Source organism: Phyllostomus hastatus, unplaced genomic scaffold (genome assembly GCF_019186645.2).
Source record: "Phyllostomus hastatus isolate PE091 unplaced genomic scaffold, TTU_PhHast_1.1 phas_scaffold_317, whole genome shotgun sequence".
NCBI lineage: Eukaryota > Metazoa > Chordata > Mammalia > Chiroptera > Phyllostomidae > Phyllostomus > Phyllostomus hastatus.
In genome coordinates this window covers 6,522,801-6,545,489 of record NW_025334023.1, presented here as the reverse complement: position 1 = coordinate 6,545,489, position 22,689 = coordinate 6,522,801, and the positions used below count along the sequence as shown (strand labels likewise).

The 22,689-nt window shown below is 37.6% G+C and overlaps 1 protein-coding gene across 3 annotated transcripts in view; it reads left to right on the top strand.

The window, feature by feature from the left end:
• Positions 1-22,689, top strand: part of NARS2 (asparaginyl-tRNA synthetase 2, mitochondrial) — a 118,816-nt gene that overhangs the window by 5,215 nt on the left and 90,912 nt on the right. For all 3 annotated transcript variants that reach the window (XM_045818125.1, XM_045818124.1, XM_045818123.1), the window contains exon 5: positions 5,284-5,364. In XM_045818125.1, the coding sequence (XP_045674081.1) occupies positions 5,284-5,364 (81 nt within the window). The remainder of the gene's footprint in view (positions 1-5,283; positions 5,365-22,689) is intronic.

The following is a 22,689-nucleotide window of genomic DNA, read 5'->3' as shown; positions in this document are numbered from 1 at the left end:
TTTGTTCTGGTATGCAGTTATTTGAAAACTGTTTGATCCTTCGTGTCCTGGCTTTAAGTATTCTGGAGAAGTTCTCAGTCTAGAAGTAATTATTCCCCACTACTGAGCCAAAGCCTTCCTGAGCACCTAGTGCCTTGTGAATTAGTGGTTTTTTTCAGTCTGGCTTGTGGGTTCAGGCAAGGCTTCCAGCCACATGTGAGCACAAGGCACTGTTTTCCGGTCTTTTTGGGTGGTGCTTTTTGTGCCCTTGGTTGGTTTCCTCACAAGCATAGGCTTGATCACTCCTCTACTCAGGTGTCAAACTCATTTTCACCAGGAGCCACATTAGCTTCGCAGTTGCCTTCAAAGGGCCGAATGTAATTTTAGGACTGTATAAATGTAACTACTCCTTAACAGTTAAGCAGGAGCTCGGCACTGTAGCCAGGTACAAACAAGGTGCCTGGAAGGGTTTGGCCTGTGGGCCTTGTGTTTGCCACCTGTGCTCTACCTAATGCTGCTGCATGTGACCCTCTACCCATCTCTGGAGTTTTCTGCACATCTCTGGAGCTCTTTCCTCTCTGGTACTCTGTCTTGAATTTTAGTCACTTTGGTCTCCTGAGACTCTTAGCTCCATCTCCTCAACACAGGGACTCTGCTGGGCTCCACTTTATCACCCCACTCTCCTTGCTATGGCTTGGAAAATCTCAAGGCAGTAAGCTGGGCTGCTGAAGCGGTTCACTATGTTTGTTTCCCGTCTTCCAAGATCACTGTCCTGTGTTGTCTGGTATTTAGTATCTTGAAAACCATTCTTTCATGTGTTTGCTTGTAGGGGTTTTTTGTTGTTGTTCTGTTTTTGTCTTGTTTCAGTTAGAGTAAATCTGGTCCCTATTTTTCCAATTTGGTCATAGACATACTATAGACATGCACACATACTGTATATATACTATATGTATATATGCACCATATATATTATATATGGTATATTTATATAGTATACATAGTATTTATATATAATATATGTAAATAGTAATTAAAATTTCAAAGAGGTGTTGATCGAGTAGATTGATCTAATGATTAAAGGCATTTTGTCTTATTTAGTTTTGCTTTTCCACCATTTCCCCCAACCTGGGAAAGCTGCAGTGGAATGTACAATGGTTGGTAAGTTGATGAGGTGAAGGGACCTCCCCTTCATGTGGATGGAGCTTGGGGGGGCAACAGCAAGGAGTGACCCAGAACATAAAGTTCAGTGTGATTCTGTGTGATTTTGGTACTCTTCCTATGGCACTTCTCCAGATCCAGCTAGTGTGCAGAGGTTGTTTAATGTATACCCTTCCCTCTGTCCAAAGTCATGTGGACCCACCTGTTGCAGCAGATAAGAGAGTTCTTGGTTTTTGAAAAGTTCCTTCAGAGTTGATTTCTGGAAAAATGGCAAAAGAACGGCTTTAAAGCATATACTGTACTCTTGAATAAACGAAAATAAATCACATTATACAGCATCACCCCATTCCAGTTTGAAAGGGGGCATTTACATATGGCCTCATAAACTTTCTTATGCAGCGTCCATATGGCCTTTCAGTAGTGCTTGAACCACACAAACAGAAAATTTGTTCAGATCTGAAAATGTTTTCCCTCATTTGGCCTTAACAGCGGAGAAAGAGGACCTATACTAACTCTGAAGTAGTTTTACACGTTTCTGGCCACCAGGTGGTGGTATTCGCAGTCCGTTGACTAGTGGGCTTTACCTTTTTTCTGCATTTCTTTGTTACATGAAGCTTTTGCAGATATGTAAACAATTAAAAAAAATAAGGGAAGAAATTAGGAATTCTAAAGTCAAAAAATAAGGAAAATAAAATTAAAAAGAAACACTTTAAATGGTTGAAAATAAATTTTAACACTCGGTGATCATTACAAAATAGGTACTTTTTTTGAGTGCTGTAAATTCACATTTTAATTGTATAGACCTGGAAAATATAATCCAACTTCTATAATGTTACCCAATTGTATGTGTGACAGTTAGGATTGAATTGTTTACAAAGATCAGAGGAGAGCTACATGACATATTAAATAATTGTTATATATTATCTAGTATTTGGTACTTCAGGGTCTGGCAAAGTAATGCCTACTTAAGTGTGGTTGGTAAGGTAATAATATGGGTGTAATAATTTATAGTTTTAATTTGAACATTTCACCTAAAATGTCATATGGTGTGCTCGAGTGGGATATTACATGCTTATTATTTTGTAATAAAAGATTTTGTAATAAATCAGGGGTGTTATTTGTGCCAGACCCTACATTTCTATGAGTTGTGACTATAGGCTCTCTAAAAGATGTTAGGACTTAAAATGTAAACTCTTCATAAATTTCAAATCTAGAAATACAGAAAAAATAAACTTGAGCAATACCTTTTAATTAGGATACTTTAAGCTTCTAGAGTTACTGTTTTGGTTTGAGTATCAAAAATGTTTTGTGTATAACTTGGTTTGCTCATAAAATTGACACATTTGCTATGAACTAAAAACTGGCTATCTACAATCCTCAAGGAATGAGTCATTAAGAAGAGCTGAGTTTCTCAAATAACAGGATTATCTGTTCAGGCACCAAATTTTCTAAATTCCAGTGGAAATTATCCTACAGTGTATTGCATACTTCCCGGGCTTTCTAACTTCCAGGGAAAAAAGTTTACCCTTTCTTGATGAGTCAAAATTCTTCCTTTGAGTATCAGATTTTTTCCTCTTCTGTATGGCAGTGCTTTCAAAGCCTGTCACAGTATGGAGTATTCTTTGTCCCTGTGTTGAATGACCCCAGACTGCTGTGTCTTCGAATTCCTGTAACTGTTTTCTGTGGATTATTTTTTGGGGGGTGGGGGGGTGTCTCCTTTTGCTTTCAGTTTTTGTTGCCAGTGGTGTGCCTGTGGCTGGCAGTTGCTGCTGTGTTGTTGTTGTTGCTGATTCTGATAAATAAAGATACTTATTTTGGGTGTGTGTGTGTATGTGTGAAAGAAAATATAGTCCATGAGTCATTGAGTGATGTGTATGGGCCTTAGTACATGGATTTTATAATTTTCAGATATTCAGTGCCTTATAAAATATCTGGTTCCAGAATGTCTGTCTATCAAACTATTTTGATATTTAGAGGCAGTGGGTGCAATCTGAAAAATTGGATGAAAATGTGTGCTTTTTATTTTTGGTTCCTTCTCTGGCCTTCATAGTTCTAATTAGGAGCCACCTTGCTGTGGTAAAGGATAAGGAACTCACACTAGTACCACAGTGGAACAGCTGCTGGCAGGGCTTCTTCAGTCCTGGTTGTTTATTCTCCCTTTTATCTTTCTCCTTCCCTGTCCGCTCCCCTTTTTTGGAATATATTCTCAATGCTTTATTTTTCTTCCTTTTGTACACTGTATAGCTTTCAGTGGTAATGTCATGGACTTTGATCTGATAAGCCTTGCTTGCAGCATTAAGCCTTTAAAAGTTGGTGACCCCTTTTGAAAGGTTCAGCATTGGTCGAGGGTTAAAAATAATTCCCACTACTTGAGTGATTTTTAAAAAATACCATATAGTTATTTTCATAAGATTTACAGTGATGTTTCTTGTGGCAGTTGACCAGTTCTAACTTTGGCAATTATATTTAGCCGTTAAATTTTCTCCTCCCTCTCCCCCACCCTCTCTCCGCCCTCATTTCCTTTGGATTTTTCATTTCCTTTCTTTGTTTACTGCACTCAAGCTCATGGTTGCCTGCATTTGTGTGGAATAAATGATTCATGTCCATAATTCGGCTCCTGAGAGATAAAAATTTTATGCAGTAATGTTATTATTGATTACGTTTCACGTGTTCCCTGTAACGTGCTCTGTGCAGCACCTCCAGGCATTTGCTCCCAGACTGAGTGCATATCTGAATGCTTTCTGAGATTCCTGATTTAGAGTTTGAGCGTTTAATCCGTCTACATCATAAGGCACGTTGTTAACTGGATGCTCTGTATCTTAACCAGAAAACTTTAATTTAACCTTTTTACGAAGGAGGGAGCAAACTTGGAAGGTCCCTGGTAACACACTGAGACATTTTGTATCCCACCAGTGATAGGCAGATTTAGCAGGTTAGAAATATATATACAAATTCATTGTATTGATTTCAAGACCACAATTTTTAAAAATACTTCTATTTAAGATTTTATTTATTCATTTTTAGAGAGAGGGGAAGAGAAGGAGAAAGAGAACGGGAGAAATATCACTGTGTGGTTGCCTCTCGCGCACCCAGAACTGGGGACCTGGTCTGCAACCCAGGTGTGTGCCCTGACTGAGAATTGAACTGGCAACCTTTTGGTTCGCAGCCCACGCTCAATCCACGGAGCTATACCAGCCAGGGCAAGACCACAATATTTGCATTAAACACATAGTATTCTGCCTTTTGTAGCCCAATTCCCCTTTGGTTACCTCTACACCCACCCTGCAACATTTATGCCTAATGCAACCTTTTGCCTATATCCATAGTCAAAATGAATGAAGCTTAACCTTGAAGTTGTTGAGTTATTTCAATTCTACTAGCAACAGCTTTTGTGGTTCACTAATGGAAATAGTCTGAGACTCTGGAGCAGAAAAATTGCAGTTGGGCGCCTCAGTAATGGATGCATTTGCTGCTCACAGTCCTCTTTGAGGCTAACGGAAGTGCACTGCCAGTGCTCTGTGCAGTGCCCTTGCCATCAATTTAATGACAGACATCCTAAAAAATCGTTTCTGCCTTGTTTGCAGTTTATTTCTGTAGGGCATATTTGTCAGCTTTGATTTTTCTCCTTTTCAGTGGTTTGTTATAATTGAGGATCTCATTGCAAAATAACTGAACTTTTCATTGATCACTTTGTATTCTTTTAGCAATGTGGACAACATTAGTTATTATACTTTAACTTTGAGGGGTTGGGTGTGTGTGCACGTTAAATCACTACCAGTATGTTAGAAAAGGGGAAGAAGAACTGGTACCAGAGACAGACCCTGAAGACCTAGGTTCCAGTCCTGGGCTGCCACTGACTAGTGTGGCTTAGCAATTCATTAACCTCTCTGTGCTTCAAGTTCCTAATCTTTGAAATGAGGAAATTGGACTAAATAATGTCTAATTCATTTCCTGATATAAAATTAGTTGTGCTTCTCTACATAGTAAAACACTCAGCTTGGTACTTCAGTAGTTTTATTTGTGGGGTCGGGGAGGGATTTAATATGGCATTCTCTTAATGCTCTTTTAATTGTATAATATATATTTTCTTGGAATTATTTCATATGCAAGTATACTGAAAAAAAATGGTTTTTCTTTTTCTTCCAGGACAGTGGCTTTGTGCATATTCATACTCCAATAATCACATCCAATGACTGTGAGGGCGCTGGAGAACTTTTCCAAGTTGAAGTAAGTCGTGCTTGCCACTTTGGGGGATGCACTGCTTTCTGACATTTTTCATCTGAGGGTTTGTTTTAAATTCAGTAAGAATTCTATGGGTAAACCATGACTAGAACCTGAGATTTTTTCAGTAGTAATCCTTAAAAAAAAATGTAGAAAATTCAAACTTCTCTGATTCCTGTCCTGTCAGCTATATTATTTAAAAGGAGTAGGTTTTCAGTTTAGTACTCCATTTGTTTTCTTATATAACTGTGAATTGGTGAACTGGAATAATTTGAAGAAATTAATAAAGATTCTAAGATATCTTTTGTGCAAATTCAACTCCCAGTTAATATTTTTGGATGTAAGTCATATTTTAAAAAATAAGTCAGCCCTGGCTGGTGTGGCTCAGTGGATTGAGTGCTGGCCTGCAAACCAAGGGGTCACTGGTTCGATTCCTGGTCAGGGCCTGGTCCCTGGTCAGGGGCATGCAAGAGGCAGCCACACATTGATGTTTCTCTCCCTCTCTTTCTCCCTCCCTTCCCATCTCTCTAAAAATAATAAGTAAATAAAATCTTTTTTTAAAAAGATCAGTTAAAATAGAAAAGTATGCATGTGACTATTTTCTTTTTCAAAGTCTTTAAAAAAACAAAACAAAACATTTTTCATAAGAAAGATTCATGCTCTAGCTGAGCGGCTCAGTTGGTTGGAATGTTGTCCCATACACCAAAAGGTTACTGGTTGGATTCCTGGTCAGGACACATACCTAGGTTGTGGGTTCAATCCCCACTTGGCGCACATACAGGAGGTCCCCAATGTTTCTCTCTCATATCAATATTGCTCTTCCTCTCTCTCCTTGCCTTCCTCCCCCCTCCCTCCCTCTCTAAAACCAATAAAACATATCCTCAGATGAGGATTAAAAAAGAAAGAAAAAGAAATCATTTATGTTCTGTACACCTCATGAAGGCTCTTATTGTAATTCTTTATATTCAGCAACCATTTTTTGAACTCTTAATAAGTTCAGGCATTGTCAGCTTGCCCTTGTAGGTAATTTAAAATTTACTAGTTTTTCTTACTTGTAGGCAGTTGAAGCCTTTTCATTTACCAATTTGCCAGCCTGCTTAAACTCATTGGATAGTAGTGTAGTAGTTTACAGGAAATGTATTTTGATAAGTAGTGCTTTTTGTATTTCTTTCATTTATTCACTGACTTCTTCCTCCTCCTCCTCCTCCACCTCCTCTTCCTCCTTCTTCCCTCTCTTTCTCTGTCTCTTTGTTTCTGTCTCTCTCTCTTTCTTTCTCTTCACCTGGGGACTTTTTTTCCCCCATTGGTTGTAGAGACAGAGGAAAGGAGAGAGAGAAGTATCAATTGCCTCCCAAAAGTTCCCAGACTGAGAATCAGATTGTACATGTATGTACCCTAAGGGGGGTTGGGAATCCAGGATTGAACCTGAAATCTAGGATGTGCCCCCATGGAGAATTGAATTGCAACCTTTCGGTTATGGGCTGGCGCTCCAGCCAACTGAGCGACACCGGCCAGGGCCACTGATTTCTTTAAGAACTCAAGATTCTTTAAATTGGGTTGATTCCACTGAATGATAAGACTTATATATAACTGCTCTCTCTGGTTTAGTATGTTTTTACTTTTGTAAAATTTTAACTACAGTATTATATTAGTTTCAGGTGTACAACTTACTGTTTAGACATTTACATAATTTTGTGGTGATCACGCTGATAAGTTCAGTACCCATCTGACACCATATATAGTTATTGCAACATTATTGACTGTATTCCCTATGCTGTACTCGACATCCCCATTACTATTTTTATAACTGGCAATTTGTACTTCGTAGCCCCTTCACTTTTTCACCCAACTTTACAGCCACGCCCCCGCATGCAACCATCTTTTTGTTCCTGTATCCGTGAGTTTGTTTCTGTTGTTTGTGTATTTTTGATTCAACATATAAGTGAAATCATATGGTATTTGTCTTTCTCTGTCTGCCTTATTTCACTTAGCATAATATCCTTTAGATTCATCCATATTGTTGTAAATGGCAAGATTTTCTTTTTTATGGTTCATTTTCCATTGTATGTATGCACCACATCCTCTTTATCTAATTATCTGTCAGTGGACACTTAGGCTGATTCCGTATCTTGGCTGTTATAAATAATGCTGCAGTGAACATAGGGGAGCATATGTCTTTTCAAATTAGTGTTTGGAGTTCTTCAGATAAATACCCAGAAGTGGAATGCCTGGGTCATATGTTAGTTCTGTTTTTAATTTTTTGAGGAACCTCCATACTGTCTTCCACAGTGGCTGCACAAATTATCAATCCCACCAACACAGCACTAGGCTTCCCTTTTCTCCTCATCCTCACCGACACTTGTTTGTTGATTTATTGATGAGAGACATTCTGACAGGTGTGAGGTGATATCTAATTTGTATTTCTCTGATGATTCAGTGGCATTAAGTATCTTTTCATATGTTTATTGGCCATCTGGATATCCTCTTTGGAGAAATGTCTGTTCAGGTCCTTTGCCCATTTTTTAATTGGATTGTTTTTTGTTTTGTTTTGTTTTGGTGTTAGACTGTATGAGTTCCTTATATATTTTGCATATTAACATCTTATTGGGTATATCATTGGTGAATATCTTCTTCCATTCAGTAGGATGTCTTTTTGTTTTGATTTCTTTCACTGTGCAAAAACTTTTTAAATTTGATATAGTCCCATTTGTTTATTTTTTTTCTTTTGTTTCCCTTGCTGAGAAGACATCCAAAGAAATACATATTCTACCAATGAGGTCAAAGACTTTACTGCCTTTGTTTTCTTCTAAGAGTTTTATGTTTTCAGGCCTTAAATTTATATCTTTAATCTATTTTGAATTTAGTCTTGTATATGGTGTAAGAAAGTGATCCAGTATCATTTTTTTGTATGTATCTGTCCAGTCTTCCTAACACCATTTATTGAAGAGACTGTCTTTATCTCATTGTATATATACTTGCCTCCTTTGTCATAGATTAATTGACCATATAGGCATGGTTTTATTTCTGGGCTGTCTATTATGTTCCATTGATCTAGATGTCTGTTTTTATGCCTCTACCATACTGTTTTGATTACTATAGCTTTGTAGTATAGTTTGATAACAGGTAGCTTGGTATCTGCAACTTTGTTTTTTCTCAAGATTGTTTTGTTTATTCAAGGGCTTAAGTAGCTCTATATTTTAGGATTACTTGTTATAGTTTTGTGAAAAAATGCCATTGGTATTTTGATAGGGATTTCATTGAATCTGTAGACTGCTTTGGTTATTATGGACGTTTTAATGATGTTAATTCTTCCTATCCATGAGCACAGTGTATGTGTCCATTTATTTGTATCCTCATCAGTTTCCTTCTTTAATAACTTATATTTTTCCAAGTACAGGTTTTTCACCTCATGGTTAAATTTATTTCTAGGTATTTTATTCTTTTTGATGCAATTATAAGTGGGATTGTTTTCTTAATTCCTTTTTCCAAGAGTTCATTATTGGTGTATAAAAATGCAGCCTATTTCAGAGTATTAATTTTGTATCTGTCTATTTTACTGAATTCATGTATTCTGATAGTGTTTTGATGGAATCTTTAGAGTTCTTTCTATGTAGTATCATGTCATTTGCAAGTAATGACAGTTTTATTTCTTCTTTTCCAACTTGTATGCCTTTATTTTTCTTTTCTTGTCTGATTATTGTGGCTAGGACTTCCAATACTATGTTAAATAAAAGTGGTGAGAGTGGACATCCTGTCTTGTTCCTGATCTTAAAGAAAAAACTTTTAACTTTTCACCATTGAGTGTGACGTTACCTGTGGATTTGTCATAAATGGCCTTTATTATGTTTAGATATGTTCCCCCTATTCCTACTTTGTGAGAGTTTTTATCAAAAACAGATACTGGATTTTGTTAAATGTTTTTTCTGCATCTCTTGATATTGTCATATGATTTTTTATCCTTTATTTTGTTTATGTGCTTATCACATTAATTTATTTGCACATATTGAACTAGTCTTGCATCCTGGGAATAAATCCCATTTGATCATAGTGTATGATCTTTTTAATATATTGCTAAATTTATTAATATTTTTTGAGGACTTTCGCATCTATGTTCATGTAGGATATTGGTCTATAATTTTCTTTTTTTATAGTGTCATTGTCTAGTTTTGGTATCAGGGTAATGAGGGCCTCATAAAATAAGTTTGGGAACCTTCCCTGCTCTTCAGTTTTTTTGGGATAAAATAAAAAGGATAATTATTCTTTAAATGTTGGTAAAATTTAACTGTGAAGCCATATGGTCCAGGACTTTTGTTTGTTGGGAGTTTTTCAATTAGTAATTCTATTTCACTAGTAGTTATCAGGCTGTTCCAATTTTCTCTTTCTTCCTGATTCAGCCTTGGAAGATTGTATGTACCAGGAATTTATTTTTTCCTGGTTATCCAATTTTTGGCAGATACTGTTAGCCTGGTTTTCCAGGGGTGTTCCCTGTATGAGTCGTGTGTTCTCTCCTGTTGTAGTTGGGCCTCAATTGCTGTTGGCACAGCAGTGTCTGGGATTGACCCTTGGGCTGACTGGCCGTGACTACAGCAGGTAAGCTGCTGTGTGGGGACTGAAGTGGGAGTCACTGTAGCAGGACTCTGGTGCTGAGTCCATTCTTAAGGGGGGTTGTTTGTGGAGCTGGTTGGGTGTGTTGGCCACCAGATATGTTGGCTGTGGAGCCTTTTGGGATAGGCTCAGGTGCAGACCAAGGTCAGCCTATGTTTGTGTTCAGTTGGTGCTGCCTCATGGACTCTACAAAGTGGTCTATAGTCGGTTGCCACCTGTTCTGGGTTTGAAGGTACTTGGGAGAAGCTATGTTGTGAACCAAGGCCAGTTGCCACTAGAGGTAGGCTTAGCACCTTTTGGCAGGTACCATGATAAGACCTGAAGGCAACAGGCACTTAATGCCAGGCTTGTGGCTGCTTAGTAGAAGCTATATTTCAAGCCAATACTGGCTGCAGCTTTTGCCAGGCTTGGGACCAGCTGATGAGAGTTACAGTGCAAGTGAGACTGGTAGTCATTTGTGCCAGGTTAGGACTGCTTTGCAAAAGGTACAGGGCATGTTGAGGCCAGACAGTGCCTGTTTGGGGTTTGTGGACCTTTGGGAGATTTTAGGATAGTCCACAGTGAGCCAAAGTAGACTTGCGTGGGAAAACGCTGGGAGTGGCTCAGGCCTGGTGCACAAGCTGGGTGGGATAGAGTCTTAGAGAATCACCAGGGCTGGGTGAAAGATGTTATGTTAGCAAGGTTAATGGAGGGCTCAGGTTTGACACCTGCCTTCACCTGCCAGCTGGGTTGGGGAGAGTTCTCCATAAAGGATCAGGGGTGGCTGCCAGCTCTTTTGTTCCCAGGGGGAGCTGCCCTGACACCTGTCCCTCCAGCCTTTGCCCTGAAGCTGGTCAGTTCAGTTCCTTTCTATGTGTCCCTGGCTCTTGGAGCTACTGCCCCTGCACTGGAGCCCAGAGCAAGTGAGTTTGTGGGTGAGTCCCTGCACGGGCCCCTCAAGAGTCACACCTGGGACTCCAGAAGCCCCGTTTCACTTAGGTGCAATCCCCACTGGTTTTCACAGCCAGATGTTATCAGGACTCCTCTTCCTGGCACTGGTGCTGTGGGCTGGGCAGCCAGTTTTGGGGTGGGGTCCTCTCCCTCCTCATGGGGAACCTCTGCCTCTGAGATATCCCTGCAGATTCTTAACTGCCACACCATGGCATCTGCGTCCGTGTTTCTCCTACCCGTCTCATTGTGACTTATTTATGTCCTTAGTTGTAAAGATTTAGTTCAGGTGATCTTTAGGCACTTCTGAATGACGGTGGTTCTATAATTTAGCAGTAATTTTGATGTGGTCATGGGGGGAGGTGAGCACAGCATTTCCCTACTACCCTGTCTTGACCCAAAGTTGCCTTCACTGTTGACTCCTAGTAATGATGCTTCCTCTTCATATTATTGAACCAAGTATTTACTGGGAGAAATTGTCTTCATATATTGAAGTTCTTAATGAAAAAAAAATAATGAAATGCTATCTTTTTTCATACATAGCTTGAAAAAGTCTTGATAGTCTTCTGTAAAGAACAAAATAAAATTGCTTCTTTGAACATTTAAAGTGAGATTGTTAGCATCTGTCTATGTGAGTTCAAAGAAGGTAGCAAATAATAAAATCACAATACATTCAGCCCTTTGCAGTGTTCTTCATCCACAGATTCAATCAACCAGAGATTGATCATATTGTTTTAAAAGTCACATTGCTTCTCACATGCACTGTGTAGTTACGCCTACAATGATTGTGTTTGTACTGAATATGTACAGACTTTTTTCTTGTCATTATTTCCTAAACAGTATAACATGATGACTATTTACTTAGTGGTTACTTTGTATTAGGTACTATATGTAATCTAGAGATTATTGAAAGTACATAGGAGGGTGTGCATAGGTTATTTGCAGATATTACATGTTTTATATAAGGAGCTTGAGTATCCACAGATTTTGCTATCAGTCAGGGATCCTGGAACCAATCCCCTGCAGAGACTGAGGAATGAGTGTATATAAATTATAAAAATACATTTTTTCTAGGTATTTATGTTGCTTACTTTCTATTTTGCACCTTAATAGTCTTCTCATTGTTGAAGTGAAGATGAATCATCTACCTTAAATACATTTATAATCCCTCAACCACTAAATATTAAAAAATAAATGACAAGGAAGGAAATTTAAAGGCATTTTTACAAACAAAAGGAATTATTAAAGAGACCCAAAATAAACAGTAAAAAAATCTGTAACTAACTTTAAAAAATGATAAATTTGGAGATAACTGCTTTGCTACAAGGGAAATCGCATAAGCAAGACTGACTGATCACAGTGTGTGTATATTGGCTTCTAAGCAACACAAGGCAAGTTACCAGATAAGTATAAATACGTCAGAAGGGAAAAAAATCTATGTGTTTCTGAAGCTACCCAAATGTTCTATATTCATAGTATTTCAGGGCCAGGTTGAGTAATTTTATAGTGGAATTTGACTTCCCTGTTCAGAGTGCCCGAAGAGATGCTCTTGACTCCATTGATCCTAGACCCCAGCAGTCAGGCTCTGCCTCAGGTTTCAGCAAAGTGTAGCTTTTTGCTGTGACCTGCAGTCTTTGTTGCTTTCAGAAGTTCTGCTGAAAGACTCCTGCCCCTGCCAACCCTCTATCCTTTGAAATCAGTGCTTCTTATTTCCACCTCACATACCTCTATCCTTCCAAGCTTTATTGTATTAATTTCCTCCTTGCTGCAGGTGGAGTCAGAGGGGGTTGAATCTTGGCAACCCACTGTCAGGAGGAAGCCGTTTCATATTTAAATTGTTGCTTTTCAGTAATAGTGCTCTTTTCTTCTCTGACAACAACGGAGTGTCAGGTTTGAGGGCAGCTGTAAGAGGGCACCTTGAAATGGACGGTGAAAATGTGCACTTTTGAAATACAGATGAGAAGTGAATGTGTGTCTCATTAATTCAGGTTTTTTTTTCACATTTCCATTTCCTGCTTTAATTAAGACTTTGGATGTTGAGGTTTGGGAACTACTGAATACATATGTAGAAAGTTGCATTCAAGCCATCCATTTGTTATTCTGCTGGCATCTGGTTTCATCTGTGTTCAAGATGCTGTGCTAATTGTTATGAGGGATATGGGATGTAGTTGAGGTTCTGGCTGTAAAGCCGGTGAGTTGGCAGGGGTTGAGAGGCTGGAGCATGCCTTTCATTCACTTGTGATGTGACTTACCTTTCAATACTCCTTGATTGTACACCCTTTCCACTTTGTCTTAAGGCTCAGGCTGTGCCCCCATAATTATGTTTGGTCTTGACAATACTAGGAGACTAAAGGAAAAATTAAGATTGTAGCAAAAAGTAGACATTTTTGAGAAATAGGTGAAGCTGCCTTATGTGTGTATTTGAGGTTACATTGTTACTGGTTTTAAGTGGTATGGGATCTAGAGGAAAATCAGGGCACTGAGGATTGACTTGGTTAGAACAATCTGCAAACTGAGTATGTGACTTGCCTGTACCCTAAGGAGGACATTCTATGCAGGGGAAAAGGTGAGCAAAGTCAAGTGTTTGAAATAGTGTGGGGTTTTCATTGGAGTCTTGGATGAACAGATTAGAAGGCTTGTATCAGTGGCTAGCTATAGGACTGGAGATGAAGCAGGTTTTTAAAAAACTACATACCATACAATTCACTCAAGTATACAGTTCCATGGTTTTCATTATAGTCATAGGGTTGTGCAGTCATCACCACAGTCTAATTTTAGAGCATTTTCATCACCCCCAAATGAAACCTGGTACCCATTAGCAGTCCCTTCCCTTTCCTGTAGGTAACCTAAAACTACTCTATAGATTTTGCCTCTTCTGGAGCATTTTATATAAATGGAATCATGCAACATATGGTCTTTTGTGTCTGGATTCTTTCACTTAGCACAAAGTTTCTGAGTTTCATCCATATTGTACAATGTATCAGTGCTTAATTTCTTTTTATATTCAACTAGTATTCTGTTGTATAGATATACAACATTTGTTTATTCATTTAGCAGTTGATGGCTCTTTGGATTGTTTCCACCTTTTGGCTATAATGAATAATGCTACTGTGAACATTTGTGAAAACATTTGGATGAGCATATGATTTCATTTCTCTTGGGTGGAATTGCTGGGTCATATAGTGACTGTTTGAGAAACTGCCAAACCATTTTCCAAAGTGGCAGCACCATTTTACATTCCCATCAGCATGTATGAGTCTTCTGATTTCTCCACATCATTGCCAACACTTACTATTGCACTTTTTTTATAGCCATACCAGCCTGTGTGAAGTGATATCTTATTGGGGGGTTTCTTTTTGTCTTTTATTTTTGAGTATTTACAATTTATATAGAAATGTGTGATTCATATTTAAACTTTTAATTTACTGATTCTTCTATGCCAAAGTGTACTGGATAAATGGTTACACATTATAAAATTAGATTAGACTGAGAAAATCTAAGAGTAATACATCATATAATAGAGACACTACTCAACTCTAGAATTTATACACTTAAATACTTTTTAGAATGAAGAAGAACTGAAAATGTAAGCCTATTAAATGGAACCCAAGGAGACATGTACAATTTTATATATGAATCTCGTACTGTGGAAACTCTTATACTGTGCCTGAAGTTTGGCATTAGGTTGGTTTGCTTTTTAAATTATTTTGGTTATATATGAAACAAGTATATATATGTGTATATATATATATATCATAAAATTGACTGTTTTAACCATTTTAAGTATACAGTTCACTACCATTAGTTATATTTACATTGTTCTGTAACCATCACCAGTGTTTCTAAAACCTTTCCATCACCCTAACAGAAATTCTATAGCAGAAATTCTCCATTTTCCTTGTCCCAGTCCCATGTAACTTGTGATCTATTTTTTGTCTCTGTACTTCTCTATCTAAATATTTCATGTGAATGGAATAACATAATATGTGGCCTTTCATGCCTTGCTCCTGTTGTAGCATGTACCAGAACTTTCTTTCTTTCTTTTTTTTTTTAAAGATTCTATTTATTTTATTTTTAGAGAGTGAAGGGAGGGAGATAGAGAGAGAGAGAGAAACATCAATGTGCGGTTGCTGGGGGTTATGGCCTGCAACCCAGGCATGTACCCTGGCTGGGAATCGAACCTGCGACTCTTTGGTTTGCAGCCCATGCTCAATCCACTGAGCTACGCCAGCCAGGGTAGAACTTTATTTCTTTTGATTACTGAACAATATTCCATTGTATGGATATACCACATTTTGTTCAACCATTCATTTATTGATGAACATTGGGGTAGGGTTAGGCTAAAAAGGCTAGTCACTTTTGGACTGTATTTACCTCTGTGATCCTCAATTTCCTGATTTGTAAAATGTTACTAACACTTTGCTTATAGGTTGTAAGAATGAATTGAAATAACATAGATGGAAACTTAAAATTGCTATTCAAAAAAAAGACGAAAATTTAATATTCAGGAGCAAGCTAATGTAAGCACCAAAGATTTCTCTTTTCCAAACTGTTGTGCATTCCTGAAATGGTAACAAGAAGTTATTGGACCTGGAATTTTGATGCTTGTACATTTTTATGGTGAGGTTATTTATGGCACACATCATTTTGGTTCTGCTTGATGTTTTTACTTTTTAATACTCTTACCTGTTTCTTTTAAACCTTTTAGATGGTATGAGGGCTAACCCAGGTCAAACTTCTTTTCAAAACAATTCTGTCTCAGGTAACATTAATATTTTTCTCCTTATAGCTCCTGTTGTACTTGTGTTCAGTTGCTATAGCCTGTTTTATTTTTTAATTTATATTTTATAGATTATGGTATTACAGTTGTCCCAATTCTCCCCCTTTGCTCCTGTCCACCCAGCACCCCCTACTCTCTCAGGCAATCCCCGAACCATTGTCCATGTCCATGGGTCATGCACATATATTCTTTGGCTAATCCCTCCACCTTCTTATAACCAGTTCCCCCAAGCTCCCTCCCCTCTGACAGCTGTTAGTCTGTTCCATGTATCCATGCTTCTGATTCTATTTTGCTTGTTAGTTTATTTTGTTCATTAGAATCCACGTGTAAGTGAGATCACATGATATTTGTCTTTTACTTCCTGGCTTATTTCACTTAGCATAATAGTCTCTAGGTCCATCCATGCTATTACAGAAGGTAAGAGTTCCTTTTTTACAGCTGCATAGTGTTCCATTATAGCCTGTTTTAATATTTAGTTCTTTAATGGTAATGGTTTTTAACATCAATTTTGTTTCCTCATTAAGCTCCTTACAGGGAAGAACTATGCACTCCATGCTTCCTGACATGGGTGGGACATTCGGGTACCTGTTGATTATTATTTTCTGTGGGCTCTTTCAGTTTGCAGAACTTTCAACCTTAAGACTAGTCATTGTCTTTTCTATGAGGATGTCTGTTGTTATTAAGGCCCAGTTTCTGCATGGGAAAAAATGCCTAGGGCATTTTTCCATTTTGGTGGAAAAGTGTCCATATTCTTATGACAGATAAGAGATTCACGGTAGTGTTTGCCTCTGGGCGTAGGGTCCACTATTCTGTATTTTTTGAATTTTTGGTCATACGCATATGTTTCTATCAGCAATATGTGTGAGTGCTGTTTCTTACAAATTAGCTTTCAGAGTGTGTTACAAAATTTTAAACTCTTTTCCAATTTTAACTTGATATATTACTTTTTTAATTAAAAAAGAAAGTGCCACACTAGATTAAGAGAAGTGAATCTGTTTTCAAGGTCACTGAGAAGAGAACTGACCTAGAAGCTGGTGTGCTCTCATTCATAATGTTTTTGCCACTTCTTCTGTAAAGTGAGGATCTTGTGAATTAATACTATGTTAAAATAAATAATAATAATTCCCTAAGATTCTGAGCTGATACAGCCTGCTACTGCTTCCTGTTCAGAAGACTGAGTGATTTCTTCCATACTCTGGTATTCACCAAATGGAGTGCATTTTTAAAATGATCTGATCCCCATCACATGTACACTGGACTAAAATTGCACTATTTGATTCATCCTGTAAATATTTGTTAAGCTTCCTTTTTTGTAAAAAGTACTGTGCTACTGCTCTTTGACTTACAAAGTTATTTCTGTTTTGCCCCTTAGCAACATGAATTTGCAAGATATTTTTAAATGGGAAAAACAAAGTTCTGTGATAATAAATGCCACTAACTAATGTGAATTTGATTTGCATTTCCCTAATAGCTAATGCAGTTGAACATCTTTTCATATATCTGTTGGCCATTCGTATGTCTTCTTGAGAGATGTCCATGCAGGTCCTCATGGCCAAGACGTGAAGACAAAGTGGCCTTCGATAGAGGATTGGATGAAGAAGATGTGGTTCTTGGTCTCATCCACTCTACTGCTGGTTCCCTGTAAAGTGCTCTTCATTTTGATTAGTGTATGCCTCGTTTCTGACTGGATCTTTTTTGTGCTGTTGAGGTCCTCACTAAGTTCTTTAAGCATTCCTATAACCAGAGTTTTAAACCCTGCATCTAGTAGATTGCTTATTTCCATTTTGTTTGGTTCTTTTTTCTGGAGTTGATATGTTCTTTCACTTGGGCCATGTGTCCTTGTGTCCTCATTTTGGCAGCCTCCCTGTGTTTGTTTCTATGTATTAGGTAGAGCTGCTATGTCTCCCAGCTGTGATAGAGTGGTCTGATCTAGTACATGTGCTGTAGGGTCCAGTGGCACAGCCTCCCCTATCACCCAAAGTGGGTACTCAAGTTGTACCTACTGTGTGGACTGTGTACACCCTCCAGTTGGAGTTGAGCCTTGATTGCTGTTGGTACATCAGAAGTCAGCCATCACCTGTGTTCTGTCCAGGGCCACCCAACATAAGCTACAAAGCAATCTGCAGCTGGCTGCTGCTTGTGCTGCGTTTGGAGTTGCCTGGGTGACGCCAAGCTGTGAACCAAGGCTGACTGCTGCTAGTGCCAGGACTTAGACAACAAATCAGTGATTTGGAACATAAGGAAGCTGAAAACAACCAATCACAACAGCTAGAAAACAAAGGAATCCAGGATAGTGTAAGCAGCCTCTGAGACAACTTCTCACATACCATTATTTGCATTATGGGGGTGCTGGAAAGAGAAAAGAGAGAGCAAGAAATTGGAAACCTTATTTGAAAAAATGACAAAATTTCCCTAACTTGATGAAGGAAATAAACATTTAAGTCTGGGAAGTGCAGAGAGTTCCAAACAAGATGAACCCAAACAGACCCACACTACACCACATCATAATTAAAATGCCAATTGTGAAATACAAAGAGAGAATCTTAAAAGTGGCAAGAGAAAAGCAGTTAATTACCTACAGGGACATCCCCATAGACTGTCAGCTGGTTTTCAAAAGAAACCTTGCAGACTAGAAGGGATTAGCAAGAAATATTCAAAGTGTTGAAAAGCAAGGACCTACAACCAAGATTATGCTACCCAGCACAGCTGTCGTTTAGAATCCAATGACAAATAAAGAGCTTCCCAGACCAAAAAAATCTAAAGGACTTCATGACCATCAAACCAGTATTAGATGAAATGCTAAAAGGGCTTTCTTTAAGAAGAAGAAGTGGAAGAATCGACAATAAAATGGCAATAAATACATATATGTCAACAATTGAATCTAAAAAACAAAATAAACAACAGAAACAGTCATAGATGGTAGTCAGATGGGAGGGGGTCAGAGAGAAGGGTGAAAAGGGTGAAGAGATTAAGAAGCACAAATTGGTAGCTACAGAATAGTCATGGTGATGTGAAGTACAGCATAGGGAATAGAGTAGTCAAAGAACATAATATGCAGGACCCATGCACATGGACAGTGACGTGGGGACTGCCCGAGGGGAGGAACTATGTGAAGGGGAGCAAAGGGAGGGAAATTGGGACAACTAGAATAGCATAAACAGTAAAATAATTTTTTTTAAAAAGGAGACGTGATATACATACTATGGAATACTACTCAGCCCTAAGAAAAAACGAAGTACTGCCATTTGAGACAACATGGATGGACCTTGAGAATATTATGCTAAGCAAAGTAAATCAGAAAAAGCTAAGAACCATATAATTTCACTTATATGTGAGATATAAAACTGAAACTCATAGACACAACAGTGTGGTGGTTACCAGAGGAAAGCAGGTGGAGGGTAGTAAAGGGGGGCAAAGATATGATGATGGAAGATGATTTGCCTTTGGTGGACATACAATGCAATATACAGATCCTATATCATAGATATGTGCACTTGAAACCAATATGATCTTGTTACCCAATGTCATCCCAATAAATTTTAAAACAAAAATTAAAAATGTTGCCCTGGCCGGTGTGGCTTAGTTGGTTAGAGCATCTTCCCATGAACCAAAAAGTCCTAGGTTTGATTCCTAGCCAGAGCACATGTCTAGGTTACCAGTTCCATCCCTGGTCAGGGCATGTGCAGGAGGCAACTGATGGATGTTTCTCTCATATCAATGTTTCCCTCCCTCCCTCCCTCCCTTCTTCTCACTCACTTTCCTTCCGTCTCTTCCCCCCCTCTCTCTCTCCTTCACTCTCTGGAATCTAACAAGTGAGGATTAAAAAAATAAAATAGCCCTGGCTGGTGTGGCTTAGTGGGTTGAGTGCCAGCCTACAAACCAAAGGATCTTGGTTCAGTTCCCAGTCTAGGACACATGCCTGGATTGCGGGCCAGGTCCCCAGTGAGGGGTGCGTGAGAAGCAACCACACATTGAGGTTTCTTTCCCCCTCCTTCTGCCTCCCTTCCCCTTTGTAAAAATGAATAAATAAGATCTTTTCAAAAAATTTAAAAATAAATGAATTAAAATATTATATAAATAGAATCATACACTAAAAAAGTAATATCATTTTGAAAGCTAGCCATATTAAAAGCAAACTGCAGATATTACACAGGTACATTTTAAGTTAGATCATGAAGAATTTTTTTTACAAATCCTGTGTAATCTAAACCCAATTATGTTTGGGTTCATAATTTTAAAATACTTTTAATTTGCTTCAGGTGCCAGCATTTTACCTGAGGATGATAGATCAGACAAATAACATCTAACATTTGCAAAATATGTTAAGTCACCTAAACTAATGTTTGCTTCAGGTGCCAGCATTTTAACCTGAGGATAGATCAGACTAATAATATCTAATATTTGCAAAGTATGTTAAGTCAACTAATGTTTGTATAATACTTCACTGTCATTTATGTTATTTCTCCGATTTTTTTATGTGTTAGACCATTAGACAGGGTTTCTAAAAGGAATAATCTATCTGTAATCCAAGCAGGAAAAGAAAGAAATAACAAAACTCAATATTTATTGAATACCAGCTATATTTCAGGCACCACGTCAAGTTCCTTTATATATTGTATAATCTTGTCAGGAACCCTTTGAAGTAGGAATTAGTTTGCCTTCAGGAAGGCAGAAACATTGTTTGTTGTACACTGTCGTATATAATACCTGGCACACAATAGAAACTCTATAAATATTTGTTGAATAAAATGAGGTAACTAGACTCAGATAGAAAAACTGACTAAAAGCCACCCAGAAGGAGACAGAGTTATAGTTTAAATGGGATGTTTGACAATACAGTAAAGGCTGTTTGTACACACCACACTGACTCCTGAAGTTGGCTTTTGAGAGAAGATACCATAACTTTTGACTAAAGTCTCTCAATTCTCTGTCTGCTTCTCTCTCTCTATCAAAAGAAACATCGATCATTTGCCTGCCACATGTACCCAGACCGGGGATCAAACTGGTAACCTAGGTTTGTGCCCTGACTGGGAATCGAACCCCCAACTTTTTGGTGTAAGGGATGACACTGGAACCAACTGAGCCACCCAGCAAAGAAAACTCTTTATTAGGTCAACTGCTTAACAGACAACTGTTAAGAATGAACACTGCGCTGAAGTAAAGCATCCTTGCTATTTCTTTTAGCCACTCCTCTAAAACACCATTTTTTCCCTTGGGAAAGGAGAATAACATTTACTGATAGTCTGCTGTTGGCAATAACCATGAGTACACTTCTTTTTTTTTTTGTATAAACTATTAATAACACTTATTTTTATAAATATTGTATAGGTATTAAATAATAAAAGCTATACAGACAGTTTAAGGGATGTACCTGTAAAACTACTAAGCTGAAAATGAACACTATTAGTACCTTTGATTCCCCACTTTGTGCCTTCTCCATCTGTGTTGATTTTGTGTTTATTATTCCCATGTTTAAACAAAGGTTTTATTATGTGGATGAACCTCTAGGCAAAATATTGTTTGCATGGTTTGCAACTTATTTGAGTGGAATTATACTTCCTTTTGTTCTCTCAGTATTATATTCCAATTAAATCAAAATCTCTGGGAAACAGGACTTGGCATTAGTATATTTAAGACTCTCTAGGTGATTCAAATGTATCTTCAGGGATATATACAAAATAGTGGAAGCATGTTTATAGGCTCAACTTTGCTAGAGAAATCCAAAATTTTATAGGATGGGAAGAATGAATTTAAACTCCCACCAGCAGGGTGTGCTGTTCTACATCCTTGCCAACAAGACTGATATTTTCAGTCTTTTTGCCAATCTCATGGATATAAAATGGGACCTTATGTGATTTTAATTTGCTTTCCTCTGATAACTTTTGAGATTGTGAATATTTTCTTATGGTTATTGGCCACTCATTTTTTCTTCTATATTTTCTATTGTGCTGTCTTCACATGTCAGTGTTTTTATATTTATTTAAGAAATCCTTCCTGTATTATCTCCTAGAAGTTTTATAGTTTATGCATTACACTTATATGTCCTTTATCCACTTGGAGTTGAGTTTTGAGTATGATGTAAGAGTCCATTTTTTCCCCAAAATATGTAACTAATTATTTTAGTACAATTTGCTGAATAGTAACTTTCTCTCCCTGTAAACACAATTACCAGCTCTGTCATCATCCAGGTGTACATGTGTGTGTCTACTTCTGTGCACTGTATTCTCTTCCATTGGTTTATCAGAATACCCTGTGCCAACAGTTCACCCTGTCAATTGCTCTAGTGCTTTGATAAGTTTTAATATGTAGTGAGGTAAATCTTTTGATCTATTTTAAGAGTTTTTGTGGCTATTTTTGACCCTTTTCCATGTAAACTTATGACTTATCTTGACAAGCTTTGAAAAACCCTATTCCATCTTTAATTGGAATAACATTGATTCTTTAGATCATTTTGAAAGAATTGTTATCTTTATGGTATTGAGTGTACCTATCTTTGGACATGGTGTATCGTTCCACATAGTTCAGAGTTTTTAAATGTTTTTCAATAGAGTTAATAATCTCATTCATAAAGATCATAAATATTTTTGTTACATTTCTAGGTACCATATATTTCTGTGATATTATAAATGCATCTTTGGAAAGGGTATATTTTTCAGTTATTGGGTACAGTGTTTAATATATATGTATTAGAACAAGATTATTAATTGTATATGCAAATCTGTAGTATGCTTACTGGTATTTAGTCTTCTTTATCTGCCATTTACAGTGTATTAAAATTCTCTGGTATATTTTTCAATTTTTTGTCATACTTTTGCTATATATATTATTTCAGGTCATGCTATTGGATATATATAATTTTAGAATCACTTCTTAGTCAAATCAACCTTTAATTTTATAGTGACCTGTTTGCTCAAGCACAGCATTTTACCTTATAGTCTATTTTGTTTGGTATTAATTTAAACATGCCAGCTTGGTTTTGATCAGTTTTTGTTTGCATTTTTTTCCTGTTTTGTCTTATG